The 23,358-nt window shown below is 36.7% G+C and overlaps 1 protein-coding gene across 1 annotated transcript in view; it reads right to left on the reverse strand.

Annotated features, from left to right (window-relative positions):
• Nucleotides 1–23,358, reverse strand: part of KCNH5 (potassium voltage-gated channel subfamily H member 5) — a 387,182-nt gene that overhangs the window by 334,650 nt on the left and 29,174 nt on the right. The window contains exons 2-4 of the mRNA XM_069596769.1: nucleotides 20,142–20,265; nucleotides 7,395–7,501; nucleotides 2,445–2,573 (exon numbers count right to left, since the gene is read on the reverse strand). Coding sequence (XP_069452870.1) covers nucleotides 2,445–2,573; nucleotides 7,395–7,501; nucleotides 20,142–20,265 — 360 coding nt within the window. The remainder of the gene's footprint in view (nucleotides 1–2,444; nucleotides 2,574–7,394; nucleotides 7,502–20,141; nucleotides 20,266–23,358) is intronic.

Below are 23,358 nucleotides of genomic sequence, written 5' to 3' on the forward strand. Positions count from 1 at the left end.
GGAAGTTCTCTATTCCTATTTTGCTGTGAGTTTTTATCATGAGCAACTTTTGGGTGCGGCAAAATACTTTCTCTATGCCAACTGATATGATCAAATCAATTTTCTTCTTTAACCTAATATCAGTACTATGAATGAGAGTGATAGGTTTTCTAATTTTGAAACATTTTTCCATGTGGAATAAATCTCACTTAGTCATTAAGTGTAATTCTTTTAACACATCCTCGCAATCTATTTTTGTTGAGGACTTTTATATCTACATTCACAAGAAATGTTGGTCTGTAATATCTTTTTCTGGTTTGGATATGATGGAACTGGCCTCATTGAATGAGTAAGAAGAGTTTTCTCTACCACTGTTTTCTGGAAGAGATTGTGAATTCACCAATAAAACTATCTGCACTTCTTATTTTGGAACTTTATTAATTATTAACTTATTTAATAGATATAGGACAATTCAGGTTATCTATTCCTTCTATCATGAGTTGTGGCAGTTTGTGTCTTTCAAGGAATTGGTCCATTTTAACTAAGTTATCGATTCAGTGGTTATCAAGTCACTCAAAGTATTTCTTTACATGCTTTTATGCTCATGGGATATGTAGTGATGGTCCTTCTTTAATTTCTGGTAAAGGTACTTTATGCCTTCTCCCTTTTTCTTGGTTATCCTGGCTAGAGGTTTGCTAACTTTAACGTTCTTTTCCAAGAATCAGCTTTTGGGTTGCAGTGATTCTCTCTAATTTTTTTCTATTTCATTGATTTCTACTCTAAGGTTTATTACTTCTTGTCTTCAGCTTTCTTTGGCTTAAATTATTCTTCTTTGTCTAGTTGCCTAAGGTGAAAGCTTAGATATTTAGTTTCCTATCTTTCTTCATTTCAAATATATGCATTTAATGATATACATTTCCCTTTAAGCACTGCTTTTACATCTCAGAAACTTTATATGTTATATTTAAATCTTCATTTAGTTCAAAATGTTTGTATAATTTATCTTAAGACTTCTTCTTTGACCCATGGGGTATTTAGAAATCTGTTAATTTCCAAATATTTGGGGATTTTCTACCTGTCTTCCTCTCATTGATTCCTGGCTTCACTCCATTGTGATCTGAGAACATACCTTGCAAGATTTATACTCTTTTAAAGCTTTTAAAAGTGTGTTTTATGGCCAGAATATGATCTATCTAGTGAATGTTCCATGTAATTTGAGAAGAATATGCATTCTGCTGCTGTTGGATGGAGCACCTTGAATTTCAAAACAAAGGGTCAATACACCTAAACACTATTAGAAAACTATTCTATTAAAAATAGTATTACAATATATCCTAAACTTCCTAGATAGTGGTAAAATCAGCAACAGGTAGTACAAGTCGAAAAGTGAATACTTTATTTGAACTCCCAGGAGATGATTTTGCATACACATTTTCAGAAATAGTCACAATGAATTGTTCTCTGTCATACTTCAAATGGTATGCACTTCATAAAATTTTCCTCTTGCAATTTGATTCTAAACAGAAACTGAGCCTACACACACATACATGAGTGTACATATATGAGAGATATATATATACATACATGTAATTTTTCTCTGATTATGATTACAGTTGAAAAGATTAAAATTGCTGTGCCAGTTTTTTTTAAAGAGGTAAAAAAATGCAATGTTTGCTAAATGTAAAGAAAACATTCCATTTTTAGTCTCCTAAGAGATAATTAAAAATACCATTTCATAAAAACTTCTTCTAAGGGTATTTAACATTCTTCATTTATATGATATCAGTTTCTAATTTAAAAATAATTAGAAAGAATAAAATGAGAGTAAATTACATATAAAAGGGGATAGAAGCACATACCACTCACTAATGTCTTCTATAGTAGTCTCTCTGAATATTACAGTCAATAAGACTCCAATCAGAATGTTTGCATTTTGCCAGCCACTTTCTGGATGACAAAATTGTTCTTCACATAATTAAACAACATCTACCCAAGAGAATCTACAACAACTAAATAAAGGAAGAAAAGTTGCCTGAAAAAGTAAACTATTCATGCTCTAATTAATATAACAAAATTCAATCAACTAATCAACTGTGCTCCAGTAGAACTTCACCAAACAACCCCACAAGCTGTTACACTTTTTGTTTCTAAGTATCAGTATGATAGAAGTTGTTGAAATTCCCATATTGATTCAAAATTATAATGCTCTGTGAAATCTCTTCCTTATAGTTCACCTCAATTTCTCTTAAGTTAACTACCTAATATTTCAATGTCCTATTTCCATTCAAACAATATGACTGAATAAAATTGATTCTGGACAATTACTAGAATAAACATAAAGCCAAAGAAAGGCCACATAGTAAACTTTTGTTTTAAAAGTTCAACCCATGGATATTGTTAAAATAATAATACTATATTTAAATGACAGGCCAATCCCTAAGTATGGTAATTCCTTTGAAAATTACCTTTTGTTGAATCATCCTCTATTGGCTGTTTGAACAACGTAATATCCTTGAAAGTGCATAGGAACAAAACCACCTTTTCATGTTCATTTCTTATTGGTGCAATTTGCATATAAAACCAAACAGGGGTTCCTGGAAAAGAGAGAATGAACAACAGAGTGTGATGCAGACATCACAACGATTTGGTCTCCCGCTTTCCCTCCTCCTTCAGCCACGAACTGCTATGCCAGGAACCAGCACCAAACCAACAGCATTTTAATTACTGAAAAGAATCAGTAAAATTTTCATTTTATATCAACTACCAGTCGCTCAAAAATTAATGAATATGTTTTTCAAATCAAAATATCAAAATTTGAAAATAAAGCACAGGGCATCATTTCATAATACAGTAGAATAAAGGCAGTCTTGCTATTTAAGTATTGTTAACGGGGCTTCCTGGTGGCTCAGATGATAAAGAATCTGCCTGCAGTGAGGGAGGCCTGGGTCAGGAAGATCCTCTGGAGAAGGGAATGGCTACCCACTCCTGCATTCTTGCCTAGAAATTTCCATGGACAGAGGCGCCTGGTGAGCTACAGCCTCTGGGGTCACAAGGAGCTGGACATGACTGAGGGACTAACACTTTCACTGTCTTCCAGTGTCACCGCTAGATCTGGGTCTCTACACCACCACTGCTTTCATCAACTCCCTTCCATATTCTCACCAAGTGTGAGCATTCCTATGTGCTTCTCCATGTTACTTCGAAAAGTGTTTCCGGTCAACTTCAACATCAATACCTGATGCTTTGATAAGTATCTCTCTTGCAGGAACTTTCGAATTGCTGTTTCTACCTCAAGGTTCTCTCATCAATCAAACAGACTTAAACACTTCAGCTCTGACCACATCCCCACATCAGACAGATAGGATGTCAACAACACTACAAGCCTGATGTACACAAAGCTATACCTGAAGACTTTAAGGCAGTGTTAAAGAAAAAAATGTCCCCAGGCCTTGAAAGTCTCAGACATCTTCATGAGACACTGCTTCCAACCTCCCTTGCTCAAAGCATGAGCCTGGACTCTCACAATGATCTTCAAACAATGGCTCCTGCAGACTTCAGAAGACACAGTGTTTCAAAGTATTCAAGCCTTAGGATTTGGACAAATCAGAAACTGGCATTACGTCAAATAATAAATATTTGAAGACACAAGAAATGCCTTCAAAGGAGTAATTACTCACCAAATGATAAAACACTGAGGGAATTTTCCACCAGAATGAAAATGATGCATTTTTCATTGTAGTCTTTCCAAGCCACAGTGCAGTAAAGCCTCTCTGAATAGTCTATTTTAAAGACATATGGTCTTTTGTCAGGTTTAGGATTTGGGGAGTGAGATGTGCAGCTGTTAATATTTAATCTTTAGAGGAAAGTCGACAGCCTGTTAGTGACTTTCAGTGAAAACCCATAAGAAGCATCTCCATATCCGTGGTCAAAAATTGTCCACTGATAATATCACCATAAAGGGAAATTTGCCATTTACACAGAATAGGTGACTTGACTACTGGATGCTAGAAGTCAAAGAATTCCAGAGAAGAGGTTTTTAAAAACATTCAGTTCTGACAACCAGGTCCTTTGCAACCCCAGGGAGACCACAGAAGGACATAGCCTTTTCCAAAATGATTACAGGATGAGACAGGGACCTCAAAAACAACCCCACCATATCGCAGAAAGGCTTGTTCTTTGTTTTCTGCTTCTTATTTTACACGGTGTGTCCATGAACTGTGAGTGATGTGCACAGTTTGACAAATCACCAGACCCAGACGCTCGCAGATACATGGCCTATGGCTGTTCCAACACAGTGAGCTTGAGGCAGTAGGTCATAAACAGAGAGAAAGGGGCATTAAAAATAAGTCGTTTTCCAAGGTCTGCTAGAAATCTAAACAGAAAGAGATGATGTTATAGCTCAGACCTTCCAAGGAAAACAGCAACTTTTCAAATTTCGGCATTGAGTCAGAGCTGTTGTTAAAATTGCTTTCAGAAATCACAGTATACTTTTTTCAAGTTTAGTCACAGGCTCAGACTTCTCCAAGGAGGCTGAGTTTTTGCTGCATGGCTGGTGAATATCTATATTCTGGATTTAAAGTTCAAGGTGATGGAAAGTCTGGGAGGGTTAGGCAGAGAGACCTGTAGCTGCTGGAAACTCAAGGCAATGCCCTGGCATTGATTATTTGGAGTTGCCCTAGCTATCACAGTTCTGCCTTTGTGTAAACAGAAAGATCCATTTTCGGTCATCTTCCCAGAGACACTGCTTTTTTTCTCAACAGTGTAAGCAACCCACTGTAATCAGAGCAATGGACCTAAAGAATTGAGGTTGCAAACTGAAATGTCAATCATGATACATATTAAACCAGATATCTCAATCTCTCCTTTTGCAAATGGTGTTTAGCTAATTATTTAATGGAAGTGTTGGGAGGACTTGGCATTCAGGCCAAGATTTTGGCATTCCCAAATCAGTTCTCTACAGATGTGTGAATTTCTCTAACATTATAAAACATAATAAGAGCACACTTTTTTCAGTTGATGTTCAGAAGCCTTTAGCTAACTATTTACAAGATTTTTTAAAGCTGCTTTTAAGTATAGGAGAACTCCATTATAGTGCATGAACAATATCTATTCTTCATATTAAGGAAAAACTCAATGCAGATACTATCCAGAAATGACAGGAGTTTTAATATAGAGTACTATGTGCCATAACTCCTACTGACTCCAAACAGACAACTATGCTTATATAGGTTATCTGAAAAGAACCAGATAGGCCTGAACAAGGGCCAGACAATTATTACACGCTATTAAAATAAAGCAAACCATCCAAACCATCTTCATAGGAAACTTTTAGAAATGAAATATTAAAGTTATTGCTAACATGATTTAAAGGATATAAACAAAACAAAATTTCCACAAGGTATTTTTGAGAAAATCAGAAACTATGGATCTGGCTTTGAAGCTTTAAAATCAGAAAAAAAGGTTATTCTGTTCAAATATCAGGGTAAAAATGACCTCAGTGAAGTAAAAGTCGCTCAGCCGTGTCCAACTCTACAGTCCATGGAACTCTCCAGTCAGAATACTGGAGTGGGTTAGCCTTTCCCTTCTCCAGGGCATCTTCCCAATCCAGAGACCAAACCCAGGTCTCCCACATTACAGGCAAATTGTTTACCAGATGAGCCACAAGGGAAGCCCAAGAATACTGGAGTGGGTAGCCCATCTCTTGTTCAGAGGATCTTCCTGACCCAGGAATCAAATCAGGGTCTCCTACATTACACACAGACTCTTTATCAACAGAGCTATCAAGGAAGCCCCTAAAATGACCTTAGTAATATGGAATAATATTAAATCATTTGCTAAACTTGAAGTACATATTGAAGTCATTCAAGGGGTAACAACCCTGTATAAAAATGAAAGGGGGCATTTCCTGGTGGTCCAGTGGTTAGGACCCTACACTTCCACTGCAGGGGCATGAGTCAATCCCTGGTGAGGGAATTAAGATCCTCCCTTGTGGTGAGGCAAATAAAAGAAAGAAAGAAAGGGAGTTTTGGCATGCAAGTTTTGGCTACAAAATATCAGTATGTGTTTGGATCTAGTGGAAAAGCCCAGAAAGCACCTAGAAACTGGCTTTTCTCTTGTAGAAGACAGAGCTGATTATTCAGAATGGATTGTTCTCTAGTTGACAAGCCAGTAGACATTTGGATACCATGGCAAAGAGAAATATATTTTCAGTCTTGATTCTAAAAGGAAAGATAAGATGATAGAACATTCCTTAGGTAAAACCACTGAAACTAATTCTTCCATTGCCAGTAGCACCTGGTAATGGGAAATTCACTACTAATGTGAAGCAATGCCTATGGTTTTCATTATCCCTATGATGGCCTATTAATAAAAAGAAAACCTAAACATTCAACAGAGAATAAACATTTAAGGTACAATGGAGAGGATAAACTATGCTTCACAAAACCCAACCAGCACTAAACTTGGTACAAGCATTTCCTGTAGAAGCTAGAATGCTTCCTGAACTGGGAAAGAATTTAGTAACCATCAATTTTCACTAAAGATAATAATTGGCTTTGCTATCATTTAGCCATTAACACTAAATAAATTGACTCATCTTATGCAGTGACTGTTCTTTCAAAAAAAAAAAAAAAGGCCCGTTTGGAAATGCAACAAAAAAGAAATAAAGTAAGTGACTATTCACAGAACACAAATTAGAAAGGAGACTTGGTTGATGAGTGTATTAGTTGGTTTTTTGTTTGTTGTTTATTTCCTCCAAACTCTATTGGAGAGTCTCATCAAATTCACTCATAATTACCCAAGACCCATATCATGAGGTCTTACGTGATTGTATAATGGACAACTGACCACTCATACCTCCCATCATTAAACAGCACATACAATCAATACAAAGATACCAGATGTGAATGGTACTTTCTGAAAGCAACAACTATTCTCACCAGTCCTCCAACAAAGCAATCTGGTCTAGCAAACAGCCATATTGGTAAAGATTCACCTCAGGTAGATACCATACACTCACATGCCATCTATGTATATGTTGAAAGATAACATACTCACTGATAACAATCCACTTTCCCTTTAACCATAGGAAGAAATGAATGAATTTCTCAGTCACTTTCGGCTGCTCTCACATAACTATAGGATCTGTACCATGGGTATTAATCACAAAACAACCTGCCATCTGACACACAAAAGAAATCACATTCAAAACGCATTATATTTTTCTTTCATTCCTCAAAAGGCTGTTTTTCATAAGTATTATTTATTAATTTTGCTATCTAATTTTTACAAATACCTCCTGCCAAGAGAAGCAATAAATCTTTTATATTCTCTCTACACTATAGCTTAGCTACCACTTACCAATATATAATATTAATAAGGAGTTGACGCAGCTTATTGATAACTTAGATACCTACTGTTTTTCTTGTACAAAAGAACTTCAAAGCAGTTTGACTCGTAGTTGTCAAAAGTCTGCCTGACTTTCTCAATGGTTTTTTTGTCAGTCAATTCTCCATACATAAAACTGGAAGAAAAAAAAAATAAACACCAAACAATCCATTTCAGTTTGGGGTTGCTTTTCAAATGCTACATAAAATCATATACTTGGTTTTTTTTTTATTAAGTATTCAATTTAGTTACAAAATAATTGCTCCCACAAAATGAACTAAAATAGTTAAACCATGTTTTAATCATGACTATTAAACTCTTGCTAGAAGATAGCCTTTTAAGTGATTTTGAACATATAGTGAGAAAGAGTAAGAGAGAAAAACAGTCCTTACTTTACACAAGTCCAGTATGCATCAATTTTAGTTACTTCAACAATCCTTTTGTTAAATAATACCAGTCTCCCAAATTTGGGTTTTCATAGTATATTAACTATGATCGATACCATAAAGTATAAACTTTGCTGCTAGATCATCAGTCTACAAGTCACGAATAAATAACAAGTACCCATACCAATCAGTGATCAATTTCACGACTTGTTTTAAAGCCTGTCAGCATTTCAGTGCATCCATTACTCAGCTCACGCACAGACAGCAAAGTGTGCAGTTGTGTTGCCTCCTTGTCTCTCAGGGGTACACTCATGAGACATTTTACAAAAATGGATAAATAAAAGCAGGAATTCACCATCAAAGATTAAAGCCCACCCAAGAAATGTAAAGTGATCATGGTGGAGGTGAAATTCAAATTAAACATAAAAGAAGTTATTTCTTCTAAAACAATGGTGGGATGTTGACACTGCTGTACTTGAGATACTTGAAATATGCAGCCAGAGGACCCTAGTGAGGACAAACCCATCAACATAAATCAGGAAAAGGACTGTTGTAAAAAAGACCAATTTTTCCCAGAAGATGTAATACCATTTAAAAAAAAAAAAAAGCCTTCACATTAAAGGAGGACTAGGAAGTAATTCATAGTACTGAAAGTAAAAGGATAGAGTTGAAGAGGATTCAAACTTAAAAGAAGTATACTGTTTGCTAAGAGGTAGAAAAAATGCTCTCTTCATATCATAAAATATATTACAAGAATGCAAGAATTGTTCAAATGACTTGATAGGTTTTTGCAAAGAAATAAAACACTTTAATCTCAATGTTTCTAATGTTATAGATCATTAAATAATGTACTAAATAAATATTAGTGTTACTATTATTTTCATTTCCCTGCACTTAAAACCAACAGAAAGAGATTTTTTTCTAATGCTTTGGCACACATTGTTAAAGGTCACGGAACAATCATACTTTTTCATTGAGTATTAAGGTCACACTACATGCTTTCAGCTTGTGTGGTTTTTTTCACATTCCCATACTACAATGAAATGTGAAGATTCAGTATTATATGCATTACTGAATTGGCATTCTCGTTACTTACGAGGATCTTTTTTAAATACATACAAGTAGACCTAACGGAAGGAAGATAAAGGAGAGAAACTGAAGGGGACACATGCTATTACTATGGCTGCTGCTGCTGCTGCTGCTAAGTCGCTTCAGTCGTGTCCGACTCTGTGCGACCCCATAGACAGCAGCCCACCAGGCTCCCCCGTCCCTGGGATTCTCCAGGCAAGAACACTGGAATGGGTTGCCATTTCCTTCTCCAATGCATGAAAGTGAAAAGTGAAAGTGAAGTCGCTAGAGGAACATAAAAACAGAGATCAAGAGTAAACTTCCACATCTCATAAACATTTCCAAACGTGGATGAAACTGGAGCCGATTATACAGAGTGAAGTAAGCCAGAAAGAAAAACATCAATACAGTATACTAAAACATATATATGGAATTTAGAAAGATGGCAATGATGACCCTGTATGCAAGACAGCAAAAAAGACACAGATGTGTATAGCGGACTTTTGGACTCAGGGGGAGAGGGAGAGGGTGGGATGATTTGGGAGAATGGCATTGAAAAATGCATACTATCATGTAAGAATCGAATCACCAGTCTATGTCCGATGCAGGATACAGGATGCTTGGGGCTGGTGCATGGGGATGACCCAGAGGGATGTTGCGAGGAGGGAGGTGGGAGGGGGGTTCATGTTTGGGATCGCATGTACACCCGTGGTGGATTCATGTCAATGTATGGCAAAACCAATACAGTATTGTAAAGTAAAATAAAGTAAAAATAAAAATTTAATTTAAAAAAAAGAAAAGAAAAAGAAAAAAAAAAGAAAGTTAGAAGGAAATACAGTCTTAAAATATTAATTCAAGGGTATGGCACTCAGCATAGGTATCAATGCCAAAGAAGATCTGAACTATTTACTATTTCCCATGATGCAATGTAATACAGAATATATTAATTACCTTGTATTTAGCGATGAATCATTTCTGATAATTTGTGCCTTCCTAATAATTTTTGAATTTTATGTAATTGTCAAATTTATGGACACAGATTTGTTCATGATATCACTTGATTGTCTTAATTTCTGTAAATTCTGGAGCTCTCTCTTTCATTCCTGCTATTGATAAGTTGTGTCTTCACTTTTGTTTTCTATTGATCCAGCCAGAAGTTTATTTTTCTGATCTTTAGAAAAATCCTTTCATTTTACTGACTTTTCTTACTAGTTCCTGTTGACTTATTTACTTATGTTCTATTGTCCTTGTCTTAGTTATCTTTTTCCTCATTTCTTTAGGTATTAATACAAATTATTTTAGATCTTTCTTTTTTCTAATATAATTATTTAAACCCTTAAGTTTCCTCTAGGCAATATATTAGCAGTATCTCATCTATGTTGACCTATTATGTTTTCATTTATATTTAACAGGAATATTTTTAAAAGCTTTGTGAATTTCTCTTGACTCGTGGTTTTATAGAAATGATTTGATTAATGTTCAGGTATTTGGAAATTGTCTAGATAGACTTCTGCTGTCATTTTAAAATTTAATTCTGTTACATGCAAAAAAAAAAGAAATTATCTATTTTTTTAAGAGAATTTTTCCAAAAGTTTTTACAGAACAGAACTCAGTCAAAGGAGTACAAGACTCTCAAACTATTCTTGATGCTGTTGCAATCATAAGCTGTGCATCTGGTTTCAAATACCCAGTTCTACTAGTTACTATGATTGTCCAGGTAATTTCTTCCACCAGGAAAAATATGTGTGACTTGACAGTTTTTGAAGCCTCAAATATATATTTGTCATTGCTTTTCTTAGAATTTCCAAGACATCAACTGATTAGCCAGCAGTAAATCCAAGTGTGGTGGGGCCGGAAGCTTATACAGCTCGAGAGGCCCTCTTTAAGGAGCAGAATACTAAATTTATAAAACAAAATTAAATACAGAGCCTTGAAATTCATACACTCACAGAAAGGTGTAAAGGTTAAGGTTTTTTATCTTCATAGGAACTCTGCTCCTGAATATCTCAATTTAGAAAGTTTACAACATGAAAAGCATAGTTTGTTAGCAAGAACCAGCAAGACTAGCAGGATTCAACAATGATACCAGATCACAACTAAAAATTACAGAGTAATGACCCATCTTATGGTAACACCAACCTGAGCAACTAAAATTCTAGAAACTAAGAAAGTACTGATAGATGAAAGTGTTAGTAGCTCAGTTGTGTCTGACATTTTGTGACTCCCATGGACCGTAGCCCACCAGGCTCCTCTGTCCATGGAATTCTCCAGGCAAGAGTACTGGAGTGGGTAGCCACTCACTTCTCCAGGGGATCTTCTGGACCCCAGGATCAAATCCTGCATTGCAGGCAGGTTCTTTACTGTCTGAACCATCAGGGAAGCCCACTGATAGACGTCACTAACCAAATGTTCTCCAATCTGTATTCTGAATTTTCAATTACTTTTATTTTTTATTAAAAAGGAATAGTTAATTGTCATTATAATAGTAAAATAAGCAAGAAAATCTTAGAATAGGATGACAGGTTCTAACTCCATAATCTTACAGCCAGACTAGCCCATGATGCTTCAGAGGTCACTGAAAAGCCACTGTTCCCGTCAAAGCCTGGCTTACCATCATGTGAGTTTTATGAAAATCTCTGAGGGCATCAAAATTAAATTAGAATTTGTCAGTTAGTGAACAAAGTCACCCTCCTTTCCTCCACCAAAACAAAACACTAGTTTAATACTGCTAATATTTTTTTACAGATAGGTAAACATTTTATTGACTGATATTTTTAATCTAAAGTGAAAGTGAAGTCGCTCAGTCGTGTCCGACCCTTAGCAACCCCTTGGATTGCAGCCCACCAGGCTCCTCCGTCCATGGGATTCCAGGCAAGAGTACTGGAGGGCGGTGCCATTGCCTTCTCTGGTTTTGAGTCCCTGCTGCTGCGGCTGCTTAGTCGCTTCAGCGACTTAGTCGCTTAGTCGTGTCCGACTCTGTGCGACCCCATAGACGGCAGCCCATCAGGCTCCCCGTCCCTGAGATTCTCCAGGCAAGAATACTGGAGTAGGTTGCCATTTCCTTCTCCAATGCATGAAAGTGAAAAGTGAAAGTGAAGTCGCTCAGTCGTGTCCGAATCTTAGCGACCACATGCACTGCAGCCTACCAGGCTCCTCCACCCATGGGATTTTCCAGGCAAGAGTACTGGAGTGGGGTGCCATTGCCACCTCCTATTTTTAATCTAAAGACTCTACTAAAGAGACAATATTAAAACACACAAAAGCAAAAAGTATGATATCAGTAATTAAACTACTAAATGTGTGTGGTCTTTAAGAAAAGAAAAAGCATTTTATTCCTATTACTAAATGTCAGAGTCTATGGTTCAACAAACCAAAACACAATATTCACAACTGGCCAACAAAAAATCATGAAAAAGAAATCTAAAATATAACAAGGAACAAGAATAAAATTGATAAAAAATTAACTCTAATAGGATTAAAGATAAATTACAACTCAAAAAAAAATTAAAGAAACTATCTTGGAAACTGATGTAACAGTAACACTTAAGAAGGAATACAATACAAGTTTGATTCAGCTAAAATTCTAAAGAGAAGGTGAAAACAAGCAGTTTCTCAAACTCTGAAAATTCTATAACCCATTCCTCTTTAGCTCTCCCAATGCTAAAATAGCCTGTTCTAAGAAAAATAGGGGTATTTTAAGAAAAAAAATCCCAGATTATTATACTCTGAATAATTTTTCAAAAATAATATTTTATATCTTATATTGTTTCACTCATATTTTTACATCAAGCTTATTAAACTATGTATTTCCAGTGACAACACATATTTGAAGTAGTAAAATGCAGCAGTTAAATAGTAAAAGGTATTTCAAAATGACCCAAAATAACGTCTGAAATGTATTAACTATTCTTCGAAGGCAAGTGTTCTGGAAAGTAATTCAAATTTTGAAAGTATTTCCACCCAACACTGTCCAAACCAAAATGACTAAACCAGTGCTTCTGCATATACTATGGGTACTATGGGTGTGGCACATTTGCTTACTTGCTCAGCTTTCCTTCTATGTAAATGCTGAATTTCTTTACGGAGGTTTCCTGCAACCTGACTCCAGATGATTGAAGCTCAGTGCAGTCTTTGAATGGTTAATGGTATTTGAATGGAAACAAGATTTAGAAATGATAATCATCAGACTTTAGAAAGCACATATCTATAAAATAATTTTATATAGTTTTTATGTATCTCATTGACTATCCTCCCAGAATATATAATGAGAATACTAAAAAACTATAGAATTTCAAATTACTGTATTGGATTACAAAACTCCCCTTCAGTAATGATAAATGACTTCCACAACTGCATTGTTGTCTTATTGGACAGCAAATAAAATTAGGTGCACAGAAGCAATCTATCCCTGCTATAATATGAAGCAGCCATGATATAACAGAGGACCACTGCACTTACAGGATCACTTATAAACCGTATAATCCATGGCCAAGTTGTTTAATTTCTCTGACTCTTAGTCCTTTCATCAGTGAAAAGTGAAAATGTTAATCACTCAGACATGTCCAACTCTTTGTGACCCCATGGACAGTAGCCTACCAAACTCCCCTGTCCATGGAATTTGCCAGGCAAGAACGCTGGAGTGGGTAGACATTCCCTTCTCCAGGGGATCTTCCCTATCCAGGAATCAAACTGGGATCTCCTTGCCTGCAAGCAGATTCTTTACCTTCTGAGCCACCAGGGATGATAATGTTAATATAACTCAGACAGTGAGAATTAAAAAGGGTAATGTACATGAAGTTATAAATTATAATGTACTATACAATTGGTGAATTATTACTGGAATGTTTCTCATGGGTGGAGTTAGAAGAAGGCCCTTCCAGCCCCAACCCTACTCCCTTGACCCTTTACAATTTGACGGCAAGAGCTGGTTCATTCCTGCTACTGGGCAGAGTCACTATGTCTGAAAGAGATACACACATCATTTTGTGTGTCTTCTTTCTTTGTGAGCCCATGACATTGAGGTATAAACTCACCCACAGCCTGCTGCTGGATACTCTGGCCACTTATCTTGCCACACAACTAACTTGTGGGAAGATCTCATCTTGGGAGATTTCCTGAAGGCTGCTGCTGCTGCTGCTGCTGCTAAGTCGCTTCAGTTGCGTCCGAACTGTGTGCGACCCCATAGACGGCAGCCCACCAGGCTCCGCTGTCCCTGGGATTCTCCAGGCAAGAACTAGCTTGGGCCATATCTAGCTTGCCTGAGCATTTGGCAGTGTGTCTTTCACGTACATCCTACCCTGGAAACTTCTAGGGAGTGGCTTTGCTTAATAGCAAGATTTACTTATTTTTGGATCCCTTCTTCTGCCATCATAATCTCACAAACGAGCCTCATTATGATACCAGACAGGAAGGATGGCAACCACGTTGACAGACTTCCATGGGAGAAAGGAAACTTCACCCTGAGAAAATATATAAGCTAATCATAAACACTGCCCGTCTATCTTAACCTGCTAATGGCCAACAATGTGAACTTACTGACTAGCTCAGGGAACTCTACTCAGTGCTCTGTAGTGACCTAAATGAGAAGGAAATCCACAAAAGAAGGGATATGTGTATACATAAGGGCTTCCCTGGTAGCCCTGGTAAAGAATCCACTGCAATGCAGGAACTGATTCACTTCACTGTACAGTAGAAGCTAACTTTATAATATCTGCTAAGGGTTAACAATGTTCTTGGACTAAATATGCATTCAGTCCCCACAAGTAAAGGATAATATTACATACAGGCTGTAGTTCACAGCCTAGCAAATGCTTCATCACAGAAACCACACAGATTGACTTAAAAATATGTGGTCTCCACCTCAGAATCAGCCACAAAAGTAAAATCATCATGAAAGTTAATCACAGGATGGGCTGAAATCTATAGTCAAAGGATCAAAAAGAAGCCTAAGAGAGAGTGAGGAGAAGGATTTAGAAATAAATAGGAACAGCTTTCAAAATCTGAAAGAAGTAATTTCATAATGAATCAAACCATTACATATTTCCTACAATGGATCATAAAAGGTTTCACAGCCCATTAATTTATATGAGCTTAAAAGGATTTAGATCGAGTCATAAAAGGTAAATCCATGACATGTAATTAAGGGAAACTAGAACTAGCATCAGACATCTCCAATGTTTGCAGTGCGACATGATCACTGAGGCACTCTGCCCTCCAGTACTTTTCTCAGTGTGAAGCAGAGCCCTCAGCCAGATGGAAAGGGATTGACTGATATCCATCATATGGAATGTTCTCTTGTTGACTGAGGTAACCCTGTGTTAATAAAACTACTTGTGAAAACAAAGTGTCATTTAACATCTCTGCTTTATTGTCTAATCTGATAGCTTGGTTAAGAATTATTAATGGGCTTCGGGGGGGGGGGGCGGAATTGTATTCAAATGCATCTGTCTACTCCTATCCTCCCTACCTATATGATTGGTCTTCCCACCCTTCTATCTTAAAAAGTAAAAATAAATAAAAATAATTTTTAAAAAGGCAGAACAGGCTTTTAAAAGTCTCAGTTTAATCAAAAGTAGAATGCTAATGTGGTTTTTCCTGGAACTATGACAGTATGTCTCTAATGTCAGGGCTTTATAAGGGTCTGAGATAAGATCAGACGTTTTTAAATGCCACTCCCCTAAAACCTACATACAATCTCTTTCTAACACACAATGTGTTTTATGTCCTTCAGTATAGAGCAACAGTCCAAAAGCTTGGAAATGCAATTATTAAATAATAACATGAACATCTGAAATTCCTAGGAATCCAGAAATTTCATAAAAAAATAGTTTTTGAAATTTTAGCTGAAATAAAAATGAGACAGTACATGGCACACATCAGATTTTTTAAAATAGAAATTTAGCTGCTATGATAAAGTACAAGGATGTGAAAGTGAAGTCGCTCAGTCATGTTTGACTCTTTGCGACCCCATAGACTGTAGCCTACCAGGTTCCTCTGTCCATGGGATTTTCCAGGCAAGAATACTGGAGTGGATTGCCACTTCCTTCTCCAGGAGATCCTCCCAAACCAGGGATTGAACCCGGGTCTCCCACATTGTAGGCAGATGCTTTACCATCTGAGCCACCAGGGAAGTCTATAAGCCTCCCTCAAGGCAGATGAGAGTGAAAACAGAGGGCCGTTCTGGACAGCAATCTGACAGCAGTTAATTTACAATTTCTGCATATATTCCACTGTACAGCAATCTTATTTCTGGGCATAGCGACAGACAACTTCTCACATGGGGCCACAAGAAGATGGCTATAAGGATGTTTACCTCCTTGTTTTTGGAGTAGCAAAGTGGCAGAAGTTGGCATTCAAGACTAGTAAAGTGGATATAGAAACTGAAGGCTATGAGAACACTATAAAATGGTCAGACATGATGAAACAGATTATGATATAGCAACAAAAAAAACTCAAGAACGTAATGGTGAATGAAAAGAGCAAGAAATTGTATATTTTACTGCGTGGTATAAATTAGGCAGGCCTTAAAAACAAATGCACATAAAGCAACATCATTATAAGAATACACATATTTATTTTACAAATGGAATTGTTAGAAAGACATCAAATAAATACACTAAAATGAATAACTATGGAAGATGAAGGAGGATGAAATGAAGGAGAAAAGAAATAAAATGAATCAAATAAAATAGAGACTTTGTCTGGAGTAATCACAATGATAATATTGGAACAGAGGAATATATTTAATTTTTTACTCTATACACCTGGTCTAATGAGAGAATGATTGGGAAAGACAAATACTCACTGATGTGTAGTTTCTTATTCTGTCTAAAACTTGTCATTATTAAAATCAGTAAAACTCTTTGATTTGTTTACAAGGTTACCCTCACTATGAAATTATTTGTGTCCGTATTTAACTAGAATTCAGTGATTTCAAAACTATATAATAACATTTAATCTAAACCCTGCTGAGACATAAGGGAGCAGAAATGGTCCATACAAACCTTAGCCTCCCAGAACTTAGAACACACACCTCAATGAGAGTGCTAGGCCAAGAGCTAATATATCCACCCAGCAGACAAAAGGCACAAGAAACAACAGTGCTAACAAAGAGAGTCTTTCAAAGAGGGGCCACCGTTTCCCACTGTTCCCACTTACCAATTTCACGCCTGAAAGTGAAGGCTGAATGTGAGAATGACTTTAATAGAGAGAAAATGAGGATCACTGGAAGAGGATAAGTGGAAGAAGAGGATGTTTGAACAGATAGTTTCTTAAAGCTCACTAAGCATCAGAACTATCTGAGCTGCTGGTTAAAAGTACTGATTCCTGCTCCCACCTACCCACCTGGGGTGATCCTGATTCAATAGGCTTAAGGTGAGGTCTGAGAATCTATGTTTTGCTAAACCTCTGTAAGTGATTTCCATAAATAGTCAGGTTTAGACTCCATATGAAATCCCTACTCTTCATGAAGATGTAGAATATATATATTTGTACATGCATATAATGTTTTGCAGCATAAATGGGTAGGAAAAAAAGAAAGAAAGAAATAGGTAGAAAAAAAATCAATCACTGTTTCCCTGGGCAAATCCCTTAACCTAACTCTACCTCAAGTTTTTTCTTCTGAAAAATAAAGAATATGGAGTAGAAAATAATTCATATACCTTGCAGTTCTAAAATAACATGATTTTGGTACTTAGTTAAGTGGGAGCATTAAAGAAAAATTAACTCAAGGAAAAAGCATCCCATCTGGTCTTACTGAAATATTGTGAAAAGTTTTCAGTTCTAAATAGGTTCCTTACATAGAGCTTCCTTTTCTTTTTTATGATCTTTTTTGGTAATACTCTCTTTAAGCTCACAGATACGGAATATTTTAAAAGCATTGTTATAAATAATATAAATGCCAGATTCTGTTTTACATAAGTCAAACAAAATAGCAGTGGTACAACCTACCACCATGACAAAAGTATGTGTGATTTATTCAAGATGAAAGAACTTTTGATCTTTTTAAATGTTTTAAACCATGTCCTACTTGGTTGATGGTTGCTGACTCTGTTCAAGACAGTTTAAGCAACTCAAAAAGTGCTGATGACCCTATATCAGTGGGTCTCTGATATAGGCTGCCCCAATGATCACTTTTAATTTTTGCCTTTTCATAGAGTTCATGGAGTTCTCAAGGCAAGAATGTTCAAGTGGCTTGCCATTCCCTTCTCCAATGGACCACATTTTGTCAGAACTGTCCACCATGACCCATCCATTTTACATGGCCCTACATGGCATGGTTCATAGTTTCACTGAGTTAGACAAGGCTGTGATCCCACGTGATCAGTTTTGGTTAGTTTTCTGTGATGGTGGTTTCATTCTGTCTGCCCTCTGATGAATGAGGATAAGAGGCTTGTGGAAGCTTCCTGATTGGGAGGTTCTGTCTGTGAGTAAACCTGGGTCTTGCTCTGGTGGGCAGGGCCATGCTCAGTAAATCTTTAATCCAATTGTCTGCTGATAGGAAGCTAGGAGTAATGGCAGTAATGGGCTTCCCTGGTGGCTCGGCTGGTAAAGAATCTGCCTGCAATGCAGAAGACCTGGGTTTAATCTCTGGGTTGGGAAGATCCCCCACAGAAGAGAAAGGCTACCCACTCCAGTATTCTGGCCTGGAGAATTCCATGGACTATACAGTCCATGGAGTCACAAAGAGTCAGACATGACTGAACATCTTTTACAATGTTGGTAAGGTGACCTCCTTCAAAAGGATCTATGCCATCAAGCCACAGCTCCCAGGACTGCTGTATTCAGCGCCCCTGGCCCTGCAGCATGCCACTGTCAACCCACACCTCTGCCAGAAACTCCTGGACACAGGCACATCTGGTTCAGTCTTTTGTAGGTCCTGATGAGCAGAAGGTTTTGTTTGTGCCCTCCATAAGTCTGTTTCTCCAGTCCTGTGGTATTGGAGAAGACTCTTTAGAGTGCCTTGGACTGCAAGGAGATCAAACCGGTCAATCCTAAAAGAAATCAACCCTGAATATTCATTGGAAGGACTAATGCTGAAGCTCCAATACTTTAGCCATCTTATGCAAAGACCTGACTCATTAGAAAAGACCCTGATGCTGGGAAAGATTGAAGGCAGGAGGAGAAGGGGACGACAGAGGAAGAGATGGTTGGATGGCATCACCGACTCAATGGACATGAGTTTCGGCAAGCTCCAAGAGATGGTGAAGGACAGGGAAGCCTGGCGTGCTGTAGTCCATGGAGTCACAAAGAGTCAGACATGACTGAGCAACTGAACAACAACAACATTGATAATCTAGCACATAGAATAGTTCATGGCCCCTAGAGGGTGATTAAAAAATATTTATTGAATGAATTGCTAAATTCACAGCTATGCAAAAATACTTCTCTTAGCAAAAGCTCTCACCAGCGCCTCTTAAACTATGTATTTCTTATGACAATTTAATCTCCTTAATATTCCAATATAATTTTTGCCCTATAGGTTTTATGTGAGTCAATAGGTTCTCAATTCCAATCTGGGGAAGAGGGGAATTGGAATTCCAATTCCGACTATCTATCCAGAGGCAGCATCAGATTCTGCAGGTTGAACACTGAGGGTTCTGTCCCACATGACTGCCCTCCCGCTTACTTCAGGCATCAGCACAAGCCTAGGTGTTGGCTGTGCTTCTGATCCACCTAATTCAGACTGGTTCCCAACCTTAGACTTCAGCACCAGTTATAAATCAGAGGTTCCCAAGACCTCTTCCTTTGGTTTGAATAATTTGCTAGAGCAACTCACAGAGCTCAGAGAAACATTTTACTTACCAGACTTCTGGTTTATCATAAAAGGATATAACTCAGAAACGGGCACATGGAACAGATGCAGAGGCAAGGTAGAGGACTTCCACACCCTTACCAGATACGCTACTCTCGGCTCTTCTACATGTTGCCCAAACTGGAAGGTCTCTGAACCTGTCCTCTGAGTTTTTATGGAAGCTTCATACCTGTCATAACTGATTAAATCATTGCCACTGGTACTGATTCAACCTCCAGCCCCTCTCCGGGAGACTGGGGAAAAGTTGTGCTTCTAATCACATGGTTGATTTCTCTGGCAGTCAACCCCATCCTTAGGTTATCTAAGAGCTTTCCAAAAGTTACCTCATTAACATATCACAAGAAAAGCCAAGAATTGAGGAGCTCTGTGCCAGGAACTGGGTGGAAGACCAAATATGTATTTCTTATCACAAATCATGATATCACAGTGAATCTAAATTTAAGCCTTTTAATCACCTTCAACATTTAGTTAAACTTTAGAAAACATTCTTGGGCTGTTCTTTTACCTACCTGCAAGTGCTACTCTTCTGCATGACGTCAGCTCGATGATACCCAGAGAGTTTACAAAAACCGTCATTACTATAAACTACAGGCCAATCCACAATCTGGGCATTTCCCAGTAAGAAACTCGATTCTAAAGAAGAAAGAAGAAAAGGGAAGTTTTTTAGCTTCATTTAACAATGTACAAGTAATTAAAAACATAAATTTATAAAAATAAACAAATGTAACTGTTGTTTTTATAGCACAAACAGTAAAACATATCCTTGAAATTATTATTAGCATAGCATGACCAACACGTGAGATTTGCAACAAGTATGAGATTTGCATATGAACTAAAAACTCCATTGAAAAGAAGCTAGTTTACAATACTCTTGCATTCAAGTAAATACTATGCTATGAAAATAAAGTATGGTTAATATTAAATAAATGTTAATGACTATAACAATCACAGCTAAAAACAGTTTATTAAGACTAAGGCTACAGTCTCATCTTCACAAACTGAGAATATTAAACTTAAAAGCAGAGGCAACTTTGGATAACTCCTCCAAAAAGTGTATTAATGTAATTTTAACATGATGGGACAAATTCTTTGTATATCAGTTTGATTTACAGAAGGGCTTCCCTGGTGGCTCAGATGGTAAGGAGTCTGCCTCCAATGTGGGAGACCAGGGTTTGATCCCTGGGTCGGGAAGATCCCCTGGAGAAGGGAATGGCTATCCACTCCAGTATTCTTGCCTGGAGAATCCCATGAACAGAAGAGCCTGGAGGGCTACAGTCCATGGGGTTGCAAAGAATCAGACATGACTTGAATGACTAACCTTTCCTTTCCTTTCCTTGATTTCAGTTCAGTTCAGTTCAGTTGCTCAGTCGTGTCCAGCTCTTTGCGACCCCGTGGACTGCAGCACGCCAGGACTCCCTGTCCATCCCCAGCTCCCAGAGTTTACTCAAACTCATGTCCATTGAGTCAGTGATGCCGTCCAGCCATCTCATCCTCTGTCGTTTCCTTCTCCTGCCTTCAATCTTTCTCAGCATCAGGGTCTTTTCCAAGGAATCAGTCCTTCACATCAGGTGGCCAAAGTATTGGAGTTTCAGCTTCAGCATCAGTCCTTCCAATGAATATTCAGGACTGATTTCCTTGATTTACAGAAGTCTAACTTAAAATTTTTAAAGCTTCTTTTTAAAATAAAATTATTCAAAGACATTATTTTCAACCACACGCTACAAGATCAAACCAGTCGATCCTAAAGGAAATCAGTCCTGGAAGGACTGATGCTGAAGCTAAAACTCCAATACACTGGCCACCTTATGTGAAGAACTGATTCATTAGAAAAGACCCTGATTCTGGGAAAGACTGAAAGCAGGAGAAAAGGAAACAACAGAGGATGAGATGGTTGGATGGCATCACTGACTTATTGGACATGAGTTTGAACAAGCTCTGGAAGTTTGATGATAGGGAAATCTGACATTCTGCATTCCATGGGGTCTCAAAGAGTCAGACACGACTGAGCAACTGAACTGACTGATATTTTCTGACCTCAAAGTAATTTAATCAGAAGTCATCTTTTAATTATCTAGAAAAATCTAAAGCATTTGGATGTTATCCAATTCATTTCTAAACCACTGGGTCAAAGTAGAATTAAAAGAAATACAGAAGTTACTTTTAACTGGATGATAATAAGTTTGTGGTATATATTTAAAGCAGTGCTTAGGGAGAAATTTCTCATTTTAAAAGTTTATTTGTAATGAAAAGTTTAAAATCAATGATCTAAACTTTTACATGGAAAAAAACTAGAAAAATAATAACTATTAAACCAAAATTAAATAGGAGGAAATAAACAAACATTGGAATGTTGACAAGTGAAATAAAAAACATTCAAAGAAAAGTGAACTATTAAAGAAAGAATTACTGACCAATAGATGTTATGAATGTATTTGTAAAAATCCAGAAGAAATAATGGCAAATAGAATCTAGCAGTACATAAAAAGAAAATAGATCATAACCAAATGGGATTTATCTCATAAACATAATTTGATGTATCATTATAAAATCAATCAAGGTAATCCATCAACCAAATAAAAGAAAAAAGCCACACGATTATATTTCAATAAATGCAGAAAAAAGCATTTGACAAAATTCATACTTATTCATGATTAAAATATCTCAACAAACTAAGAATAAAAGAAAACTTCTTCAAACTGATAGAGGAGACCTACTAAAAAATCCATAGCTAACATCATTTTTAAAGCTAAAATATTGAACATTTTTCCCCCAAATTAGGAAAAAGTCAATGATATATACTCAATATTTTATTGGATTTCCAACTAATGAGATAAAAAGAAAAGAAAGAAAAAGAAAAAATACCAAAGATATAAATGTGAAAAAGGTAAATGCAATTTTTATCTATTTGCAGATGATATGACTGTTTACATAGAAAATCCTAAGGTATATTCAAAAGAATATCTAAAATTATTAAGTGAATTTAGCAAGGTTACCATATATAAAGGCAATATAAAAGTATATTTTATTTCCATTGACTAACCTTAAATTGGAAAATAAAAAGTAATTTTACTTAGAATTATATCAAAAAATATAAAGTACTTAGAAATAAATTTAACAAGATACATGCAAGACCTCTAGAGTTAAAACTAAAAAAAAGCTGCTCTCAAATGGCTTCAACAAATAGACTGCCATGTAAAAGAACTGAAAGACTAGATATTTGAAGACTTCAATTCTCTTCAAATTAGTCTACAGATGTAAACAATTCCAATGAAATTACCAACAGGCTTTTTTGAAGTAACTGACAAAATAATTACAGAATATGAAAATAGAAATTACAAGAAATAACCCAAAATAAATTCTGAAAAAGAAGAACCAAGTTGTAAAACTATACAGCTATGGTAATTAATATAGTATGAAATTGGAGTGAGGACAAATAGGTTGACGAAACAGATTAAAGAATTCAGAAATAGACATGGATATGGTCGACTGATTTTTAGCAGATGCCAAGGCAATTTCATTAATAAAAACAACTTCAATGAACTGTGCTAAAACAACTGGCTATCCACAAAAGCAAAATTGAACCATGACCCCTACCTCATGCCACACACACAAAAGTAATAGAAAACAGGTCATAGACCCAAATACAAGAGTGAAAACTAAAAAGAACACATAGGAGATCTTTGCAGCTCTGAGAAGACAGAAATTTCTAAGACTCTTTCAGGGGGT

Source organism: Ovis canadensis, chromosome 7 (genome assembly GCF_042477335.2).
Source record: "Ovis canadensis isolate MfBH-ARS-UI-01 breed Bighorn chromosome 7, ARS-UI_OviCan_v2, whole genome shotgun sequence".
Taxonomy (NCBI): domain Eukaryota; kingdom Metazoa; phylum Chordata; class Mammalia; order Artiodactyla; family Bovidae; genus Ovis; species Ovis canadensis.